Below are 10,929 nucleotides of genomic sequence, written 5' to 3' on the forward strand. Positions count from 1 at the left end.
CCCCACCCACAAAAATAACATATTAAAAAGGCATCTCTACCATTACAAGGACTAGGTTTTCACTTTGCTTATTTTTAAAAATAAAGGCCAAGGTTCCCAAGAGCTGTAGATTTCACAGAAATCTCCCAAAAGCCACATGTCTTGGAAAAAACAAAAACAAGCAATGCCTGGCTTCTGTGCTTGGGAGATTTAAGAGAACTTTCACAGAAAATTTAGATAATCAGGATTCTAATGAAACTCTACTTTCTGATTAATGTGCAGGTTTGGGATTTTGAGCCAACAGCAAGATGATTATTTTCAGCTGAAAATATACTAAAGAAAGTATCCTACTATATGATCTGCAGGAGGTAGGGTATTACTAAACTCTTCATCACCATCTAAAAAAACACTTCCATAGTCCAAGGACGTTTAGGCTATCCTCTGCTAACATTTTAAATATTTTTTTTTCACCTTAATCAAGTTCCTGTTCATATTAGCTCTCCCCTAGTTTTAAGATCTGACAACAGAAACTATTCAAAAGTTCTGCATAGAGGAAAAACAATATTTATAATTCAATCTAACAATTTTGATAGCTTTGCCCCAACACTATGGTTTTACAGTTTTCCCTTAATCCAAATATATTTGATCACATCTGCCACTATGGTTCCAATGACTGCATTCCAATTCATTTTCTCTTTGCATTTGTCTACTTTTGACAAGCCTAAAAGAAATTTAACACAAATGTTACACAAAGATAGTTTTGCATACCTCACATGCCATTAGTTTGCTTTTCCATTTCAAGCATCAGACATTACAAAAAAAAGTCTTCAGCCCACAAGGGCAATCAAAACAAGGACACCAAGGTAAGCACGTTTGCAAAACTATTTAAAAACTGCATCTCTTATCATCACTTAGTCAGGTTTTGGAAAGCAGCTATAACAAAAGGGATGGCACTATAGAGCACAAAGGTGTTATTGGCAGCTACCTTTTGAGGGGCCAATTGTGATATCATGTATCAATTTCATCATGTCTCAGGCAGAGACAAATGCAAAACAATGCAAGATCAAATAACTATGCAGGACTCAAAGACAAGGGAGCAACACAAAGTAGTTACTAACATGTACAGTCATACCTCGGGTTGAAGTTGCTTCAGGTTGAGCGCTTTCCGGTTGCGCTCCACGGCGACCCAGAAGTAATGGAATGCGTTACTTCCAGGTTTCACCACTCATGCATGATGGTAAAAATGACATCACACACGTGCGGAAGCGGCGAATTGCGACCCGCAGACGCGGGTTGCGTTCGCTTCAGGATGTGAACTGGGCTCTGGAACGGATCCTGTTGGCATCCAGAGGTACCACTGTACAAATATCATAGAAGACAGGTGCAGAGACACTGGGTTGTGGGCAAAGAGTAATTCAAGGGCTTGTCTGTGATAAGTACAAGTTGACTTCTTGTTCTTGAAAGATCAGACCCCCCAACCACAAAGTGGTTTTGTAACTTTTTCCAGTTTTTGAGAACTGCTTGACACAAGCAATATAGGGCTAATGTTTGAGAATGGGGAATAAAAAGCTCCCCCTTGAGTGTACAGATCTAATTGTGCTGTTCTTTGCATACTAGCCATGGTGTATATATTTCCTCTCAGTGTGGAGCAACTGAAACTGACAAGATGCGACTTGCTGAATTGTTTAGTTTCCATCTCTCTTTAATCTCCCATGTACACATAAACTCAGGGGCCAGGCATCAACACACACTCAAACAGTTTTCCAATTACTTTGACATTCAAAGGCAAAAGGTTTGTTGAAGGAGACTCGTGGCATGCATGTGTATGGCGATCATGACCAAATCTACTATTGTACAGTAGCAGATACAATATTGCTTTTCCTCAAAAGAGTTTAAGCACGTTACAGTTTGTAATAGAAGAATTTAGGGAGCTTTGCCTATGCCCCTAGAGAAAAAGTGTTCCTTTAAAGAATTTCAGCAGCATCACAAGTGTTCTTGCATCGTGTTGCAGAATTCTTGCACTGCCTACAAGAGATTAGATCCAAGTGAGTACTGCATACACAAAGCTAGACTACACAGGATTTCAAGGACATAAAGAAAGCTTTATATAAGCCTTAAAAGACAAAGGCTAGTGTTTTGATATCCACATTTATCTTTATCTTAAGTTGAAAATTCTGGGATACTACGAACTACATTTGCCAATGAAGTTGAAGTCAACTACTTGCAGAAATTAGTTCACCTAGTCTTCCACATTTGAACTTTAGCACCAGCAATTGATATATAAAAAGCCCAAGACAAAACTAATATTTGTTTTGGTAAACTTTAAAGCACTTTGATATGTTGCTCTTTTTTCTCTTTCTTTTTGCTTCATTTTTTTCAGAAGAGTAATAGAGCCCTCTAGTGGCGGAAAAAATCAAGACTGTTAACTGCTAACTCACAAGTAAGGTGGGAGCACAGGATATGGCTGCCAAATGTGTATTATTTTAAAACATTTTTATCCTATGTTTCTGCTTTACACCACACTGGAAATGTTAAAGCTATGAGCAAAATATATTACTCTCCATAGACTGAACAAAATACAAACACAAAACCTTGCCACTTGATAGAAACAGACTTCCCTGAACTATGCCTTACGAGACATAGAAAGACCCTGCACTATATTTTTAATAAAATTTGGAAGCAGTAAATTTTCAAAACCCATCACTAATTTTCACTTCCTTTACTGGAAATACAGGTGAAGGGATGCTAGTTGCTAATTACAACAAGTGTTCATAAACTGTCAGCTAATATTTTTTTGTGCGCCACAGAAATGCAGAAAACCAAACTGACAAGACCTTCAGTAGCAAGTAAGTAGAACCCAACAATGAATATTTTTAAAATTTCATTTTGAAAAGGTGGTGTACTCAAAGGAAAAGCCTCTTATGTTTGTCATCATATTATACATTTCCTCACTCTATGAAGTTTAAAGGAACTAGAAAGCAGTTAACTGCCAAATATACTCTCCCCCACCTCCTTAGGTAGCTTTGAATTTTCAAACTGCAAGTATGCTTTCTTTCTAGTTAAATTTAGATCTCCATAGTTTGATGCAACAGCTTACATCTATTATCTTTTTTGAAAATACAGTGTTCAAATCACAATGGGAAATAATAAGTCACATTACTCACTGGCACATATATACATGAACTCTTTTTTATTTAACAGTGATTTGCTTCGTTGGTATAATGAGCTCCTGTTTGGGGCTCAATATTAAAAGAAGTAAGGTAAAGGGACCCCTGACCGTTAGGCCCAGTCGCGGAAGACTTTGGGGTTGCGACGCTCATCTTGCTTTACTAGCCAAGGGAGCAGGTGTACAGCTTCCGGGTCATGTGGCCAGCATGACTAAGCCACTTCTGGCAAACCAGAGCGGCACACAGAAATGCTGTTAACCTTCCCTTCGGAGCGGTACCTATTTATCTACTTGCACTCTGACGTGCTTTCAAACTGTTAGGTTGGCAAGAGCAGGGACCGAGCAATGGGAAGTACCTGGTAGCAAAGCTATCCAGAACAATATCTGCCAATAATTTAACTATGACCAAAAACTCTAAATAATTATCTAGAACGTTCCTTGTGAGGTAGCCAAACCAGACAATTGTGTAATAACACATCATCACTTGGCATGCAGTTTTCCTGAGTCATCTCTTACCTTCCTTTGATGACAGACTGTACTTTTAGATTTGATGCTAAGGGACAAATCAGAACTGGGGCAAGTTTCTGTGCAAATGAACCTTTACATGGAAATAAGTAGCTATTGGGACTTGCATCCAATTAAATAAATTTAAGTTTGGAATGTTGGTCCTTTTATACAGAAATATACCACATATAGCATTGATCAACCTAGTATTTTGAAAATCAGTTATGAAGACCACTGAGGTAGTATCCACATGCATGTAACACATGCAAATTCACCGATACAGCTTGCCACAAAACTGAATGCAATATTGACCTACCTATTCCTGAATTTGCTCCAGTGACTATGACCACTTTTCCACTCATATCACGACCCTGAAGGATTTCCATTGCAGTGGTGTTTCCATCATACTTCTGCTTGGCATTGGGTTTCATTGGATTATCTTCTACAGTAAATGCTAGTCTTGGGTCAAGGTATGTTGTCCTTTTATTTATGTGGCTTAAGAGAAACAAGAACGATGGTCATGCTAATATATCTTCAGTAACAATGCAAACACTGAGAAATACTTTATATTCAAACACTGCTATGTCCCTGTTCAGTTTTAAGTTACAGACTTGCTGCTTCTATTGCTGAGTCCTACCTTGTTAGTCTCCACAATCCCCATTCTTTCACAATCCTGGAGAAGTGCAAAAATTAAGTTTTATCAGGAGGTTCCTCTCCAATACAAAAATGTGGAATAGTAAGGAAAGAGGACAAATGAGAAATTCTATTTATCTCTCATCTGGATAAAGGCATAACTGCAAGATTCTATGACCTTTGGTTAAACTTGGATCATAACCAGGATACATATATGAGAAAATGGGTGTGAGATTCAAAGAATAAGAAGGAAACAATGGATTTGGGACAACTTCTTATCTAATACAATTTCAGGAGATCTTAAGGAGAACTATTTTAAAACCATTGATCAATGGTTTGATCAACACCTTATAAACTGAATTTAATATATAAGTTAGTATTGGATAGATGTTGAAAATGTGGATAATAGAAAGTGGATTAAATACGTACCCTTTGGAATTGTTCAGATAAAATTATTGTTGAAATCTGTTCAGGCTAATATCTGATATGTTAGGCTATCATATACCCTTGGAGCCTTAAATATTTCTGCTTTGTTATTTAAAATATGTTATTCCAGAAAATGATTTTAAAATAGTGCTCAATTTTATAACTATCGCTAAGACTAAAATAGCTAAAAATTGGAGGTAAAGTGTATATCCTACAATATCTGAATGGATTGAGAAAAAATGGTCCATAGTAACTATGATTAAACTAACTTATAAAAGAATACATATAAACTAGTCTAACAGGTTTATTTCAAAAGGTTTTTTTTGTAATGTTCTAGAACAAGTGTAAGGATAATGTCCAAACTTATGCTGCTTTCAACCTACTGTAATTGTACCTCATTTCATTGACAGGTGAAGCCAAACTTTTTTGCCCAGATTTTTGGGGAGGTATAACTTGGAAAACATGAGCACCTGTTTGTCACTGCTACTTTGCTTTTATGGATCTGCAATTTGATGGCAGATTTTCATTCTTGCATTCAGCTTTGTACTACATTGTTTCAACTCTAATGTTGATGTTTACATGTTCTATAAACATCCCTGGAACCTTCAGGGGAAGGGTGGATTACAAATATTTTTTATAAATAAGGTTTTTTGAACTATTTGTATAATTTTATAGTTGTATAATTTGTAAATTTGTATAATTTTATCACACAATTTGGAGGTCGTGGTAAGAGTCTTTTAGGAATGAAATTAGACCCTAGAGGACAGACCAAAAAATCCTACCAATAATCTTACAGGCTCTAACCAACAACAGGAATATCAAAAGAGGGATTCAAATGAGAGACATTTTGCATAGTCCATTACTGTTTACATTAAATTGTCACTGTTTGTAAGGCATTCTTCTGGCCAGAAATCTATAATAGACATAACTTCCTGAACACTCGGATTGAAAAGACAGATTGATTGCTAAAAAAAAAACACCCAGCAGCTTACAAGACCTGTGGCTATCTTAAACCTACAAATATAGAACTCTTGAGTTTTCCGTTATTTTGTTCCTGTAGCACAAAAGGCTGAAAGTCAATGGGGAACAGTTTCCAGTTTCATCTCTATGGATTAGCTTTCCTTAAGTAAAAATAAAGTGGTCCGCAACAAGTAAGAAACATTAATAGTCTGTAACTGAAGGCCAATTGTGATATTACTGGCTTACAGTCTCAGTTCTCTGTGTTGGGAAGGTGACAGAAAAATGGCTATGAAAAAGAGTTGAATGCAATGACTACATGAAGCTGGTTTAAACAGTCAGACTATCAAGTCTACTATTGTTCACCAGGACAGTGGTTCACTGAGTCTCAGGGAGAGGTATTTCCCAGGACCTTCAACCAGGCACCATGTAATTGTAAGTTCAAGGGATGAAACCTATAAACATAAAAGAGCCTGCTGAACCAGTTCAGTGACCCATCTAGTCCAGCCTACTGTTCTCACAGTGGCAAAGCAGATGCCTATAGGAATCCCAAAAGCAGGAACTAAGAACAGCAGCACTCTCTCCAGCTCCCAGGAATTAGTATTTGGAAACTTAATGCCTCTGACAATAGCAGGGTAGAACCTAGTCACTGTGGCTAGTAACCATTGATAGCCTTATTCTCCATTAATTTGTCTAAAACTCTTTTGAAGTCACCTAAGTTGGTGGCCATTGCTACCTCTTGTGGGAGAAAATTCGACAGTTTAACTATCCATTGTGTGAAATGATACTTTGTTTCTCCTGCTCTTTTGTATTCCAATATTATGGGAACTATTTACATGCATATGCTCTGTAAATTAGATGTGAATTCTTCAAGTCTCTAGACAGACTTGCCATTGACAGCTTCAAGCAACTTTTCCAAGGAAAATGAATTAAATCATGTTAGATTTAATATGGTTTGGCATTTTTTATTAACTATAGCTTTCAAGAGGCTTTTTACAAAACAAGCTTCAACATGCTACAAGAAAATCTGGAGAAGTATTTCACTGCATTCCTGCTTTGAATAGTGCAAGGATAGATAATTTGGAAACCAGTGACCATCAAAATAACAAAACTACAGAAATGTCATTTGGAGAATTGGTACCCTTGCAGTTCTCTCACTTACTCAACAAAGTAGACTTGTCCATTTTCATCTGTTTCTTGCTCCCATCCATACGGCAAATCTGAAGGAATACAAAATAAATTTAGTGGCATTTTTAAAGCAATTTAAATTGTATATCCTCAGCAACACTTTGTCTTCAACTGAAGAATGTGGTGGAGACAAGAACCAGTAAAATCCAGGAAAGGAAGAGTGTGACACAATAATGGAAGGCAATCAACAAATTAACCTTCCACATGGTTTTAATGCTATAATCCTATGCACACTCTTATGGGACTAAGCATACACTGAATTCAATGAGACTTGCTTCCAGATAACCAAGCATTGGATCAAGCTGAAAATGAGCAATGCCTGTTCCATAGTTAGTGGCCCTTAAGGTATTCAGTTAGTCTGCACACACCTTTCTTTATAAGTTTATCGTTAAGGCTATATATAACTGAAGATCTGAAATTACTGAAGTAGGGAGATGAGAAAGAAGAAAGCATTGTAACTGCAACATTTAATCTGAAATGGAAGAGTCATGGCAAAGGCCACTGATGTTTCATGTTGGATACAATCCAAAGTTGTAGTATGCCCAATACAGCAACCCCAATAATGCAGGACAATTTGTTCTTCTGCAACTATATTTTATAAAAGGAAGACAATGAGTGAACAGCTGCAATAATTTACTTCCACTACAGAAGAAGCCTCACAAATTTTGAAGGAAGGATTCCAGATTAAATGGTTTAAGGACCAACACTGGGGTCCTCCTATGACACAAGTATTCATGTTATTCATGTCATGTTTCCCAGCCATAGAGATTATTATCTGCAATCATTTGCAAATTATGGCACACCAAATTGATGGCTCAGGCTTTAACTTTTCAAAGTTTATTTATTATTAAATTAAATTACTAGTCTATCCTTCCTCCCAAAGGAGCCCAGGATAGCAATTTAAAATAAAAGTGTATTTAAAACAATTATACATGTTTTATTGGAAAACATTAATTGCTAGCGGGTCTTTAAAAAAAATGTGCTTCCACTATTTTCCCTTGAGATTTTACTTGGAAAAGTATCACACAGATGGGACAGACTAATTTACTAGTATTAGGACTCAGCTACATTAGTACAGAAACAGTGAACTGAATATGCTATAAACACGTAACAACACCAGATGGCACCAGACCGCAGGAAATTTTAAAATGAGGTTTTCCATAGAAATTTTTTATTTTGTTAAAACGATCTAATTTCTGACTTATTTATAGCTTTTCCCCTGTGTTTAGAACTACCCTTAATCAGCAAAACTAGACACAAACCTCCTGCAACTCTTTTCCGTTTCCCGGATTTGGGATGATCCCACTGAGTTCTTTCTTCCAGATGACTGAAAGGGAAGCATTTCAATATAAATAAATATGTTTCACAAATGAAGTGAGAGCTCAATTGTGTCACTATGCATTGGTAATATTAAAACTGGCCAATCTTCCTGGTGCAACAAACATTTGCAGTAAAGCAGTGTGCTCCCCCTACCAATGCCTTCTAGCTGCTTTGGGGCACAAATAATTCCTAGAATACTATAATGAAAGAATATGGGTCACTGCTAATTCATACAAAGGCAAAGCTGACAGGGAAAATCTGAAACCAGAGTGACCAAGCGTTCCAGAGAGATTGGAGTAAATTTATGCAATATATAGACAATCATTGTAAACATATAAAAACACTAGCAGGACTGAGATAAAACTCACAACGTTTAAAAGACACAGAAAAGATAACCTGTCTGTATGAATAAATAAATAAAAATAAAAAATTGTCCAGTAGCACCTTAGACTAACCAAGACCAACTAAGTTTGTTCTGGGTATAAGCTTTCGTGTGCATGCGCACTTCTGAAGGTATCTGAAGAAGTGTGCATGCACACAAAAGCTTATACCCAGAACAAACTTAGTTGGTCTCTATGGTGCTACTGGACAATTTTTATTTTATTTCAACTGCGTCAGACCAACAATGAAAGTTAAGAAACAGAACTGGTAGGCCCAAAGTCTTCCTTAGGAATGCTCAGGAGCCCAAAAGCAAGTTTTCAAAAAGTTTGTTAGGTTCTATAAGTTTTACAGCAAAACCTGTGAACCTTCATTTCTAAGGAGAGATGAATTTACTGAGTTGCACCCAACTGTGTTACTCAGCTAATGGTAATGCCTCCATTTGCAAAACATAAAATTCCCTCTCCCTCCTGCAACCTCCCACACCACTTAAATTTATTTATATTTTGTTTCATAAAATTTATACACCGCTTGATTGTAAAAAAAACAAACAAACCTCAGAGCAGTTTTCAAAAACATAAAACAAGAAAATAAAGAAAAAATTACATACATACAAAAGTTTAAATACCAAAGCAGATTAAAATTGCTTCAACTTTCTAAGCATTTGGGTAGGCTCATCTAAACAATAATTATTGTTGCAGGCACCAAAAAGAGAACAGTGAAGGCTTGGTGCCAATAGGCGGGGAGTTCCAAAGTATAGGTGCTGGCCCACTAAACAATCAAGTTCTTCCAAATGCAGAAAGGGCAATATGTGGCACCTGTTGTAGTGCCAACTCTACTCATTGAAACAATCAAGTAGGCCCAAGTAGGGTAAAGCAATCTCAAAGGTAAACTGGTCCCAAGTTGTTAAGGGCTTTATATTTTAATGGTAACACCTTGAAATTGGCCCAGTAGCAAATTGGCAACCAGTGCAGATCTCTGAGCACAGATGCTCTATGTTGACAAGGCCTCAGTCCCATCAGCAATCATGCATGCTACAGCCTTCCACACTAACTACAGCTGCTGGATCAAACACAGTTTCATAGTCCGCAACTCCTCAAAATACCAAGGCAGTTGCTCAGGTTCCAAGGCGCCAAAGAGGATGCTTAGGAGTCACATCGACTACCCATTTCATCTGACCATTCCACAGTGAGACAAGGGATTTGACAGGGTCACCAGCTTTCTCCACTGGAAAAATGCCCAGGGCAGTGGTTCCCAATTAGCTCCGTTCTGCAGATCCCCTGAACAAGGCCAGGCCATGGACCCCCTATTTTTGAAAAGGCTTACTTCTGAATAAAAGCGCACAGGATTGGGCTCTACTTCGTTTGCCTTTGAAGATACCAGAAGACTCCTGTGCTGTGCTTCTTTGCGACTCCTTCAGTTTGTTCTGTACTCATGCTACTGTTGCTTTGTAGACAGTGGCCTGCAACTGGCCCCAACCTTAGGCTGGCCAGATACAAAAGGGAACGGCATGCTTGCACCTTTAAGAGCCGCGTAGAAAAGGCAATTTCCGCAGGTGTGAGTTTGCAGGACAAGCTGCACCTGCTGGTAGTGGCAGAGAAGAGGCGATGCTCCTGAGGTGCCCTGTTCACTTTTGTACCGGTCACCCAACCAATACAACTGCAGGCGACAGCTTGCATCCCCCCTAGCGTAAACTCCTTACAGAACTATGGGGAGGGGATTCTTATGAACATTTTAAACACCATTATAACCCTCCTTATTTCCAGGAACCATGTTGCACTGGCGACTTCTTACCTCTCACCATTATAACCTCACAAACCATTCAGGTTCAAGTGAAATTCTGCACACACCCCAAGAAATCACGAGGGTGGAGGGGAGGGAGAGGAGAGAAAACTTTTCTGCATGCCACCCTCATAAACCACTGAGAAATGTTACTTTTTGTATCCTGCACTGGTAAACTGGGGAGACTTTACGTACCCCCCACCCACCCACGCCGGACAAGCCACTCAGAAAAGCGACCCTTTGCCGCCCACCCCTCGCAAGCCTTCCCTCGAAGAAAGCCCACCTCAGAGGCGGGAGCCCTTCCTCACCTGCCTGCCTGCCTGCCTGCCCACCTGCCCCTCTCCCACTCACTTGGCGTAGTAGACCCAGCCATCCTTCGTGGTCCTCTCCTCCCAGCCGGGGGGCAGCTCCTCGTCGCTGTCGGTGTCGTCCAGCCCCGCGTACTTCAGCGCCGCCATAGTACCTCGCGACGGTCCCAGGAAGGTCCTCCTCAGAAACGCCACCCTCCCGCTTCAATTCTCGCCCGCCTCCTCTTCCCCCTCCCCGCACAGAGACGGAGCTTCTTGCAAGCAGGTTTCAGATTTTGGTGGCGGGGG

The 10,929-nt window shown here is 39.0% G+C and overlaps 1 protein-coding gene across 1 annotated transcript in view; it reads right to left on the reverse strand.

Moving 5' to 3' along the window:
* WWOX (WW domain containing oxidoreductase) overlaps positions 1-10,929 on the reverse strand; it is a 574,826-nt gene extending 563,897 nt beyond the window's left edge. The window contains exons 1-4 of the mRNA XM_082232366.1: positions 10,685-10,929; positions 8,116-8,180; positions 6,828-6,885; positions 3,966-4,144 (exon numbers count right to left, since the gene is read on the reverse strand). Coding sequence (XP_082088492.1) covers positions 3,966-4,144; positions 6,828-6,885; positions 8,116-8,180; positions 10,685-10,791 — 409 coding nt within the window. The 5' untranslated portion in view covers positions 10,792-10,929. The remainder of the gene's footprint in view (positions 1-3,965; positions 4,145-6,827; positions 6,886-8,115; positions 8,181-10,684) is intronic.

Source organism: Podarcis vaucheri (genome assembly GCF_965113315.1).
Source record: "Podarcis vaucheri genome assembly, chromosome: 7".
Lineage (NCBI taxonomy): Eukaryota > Metazoa > Chordata > Lepidosauria > Squamata > Lacertidae > Podarcis > Podarcis vaucheri.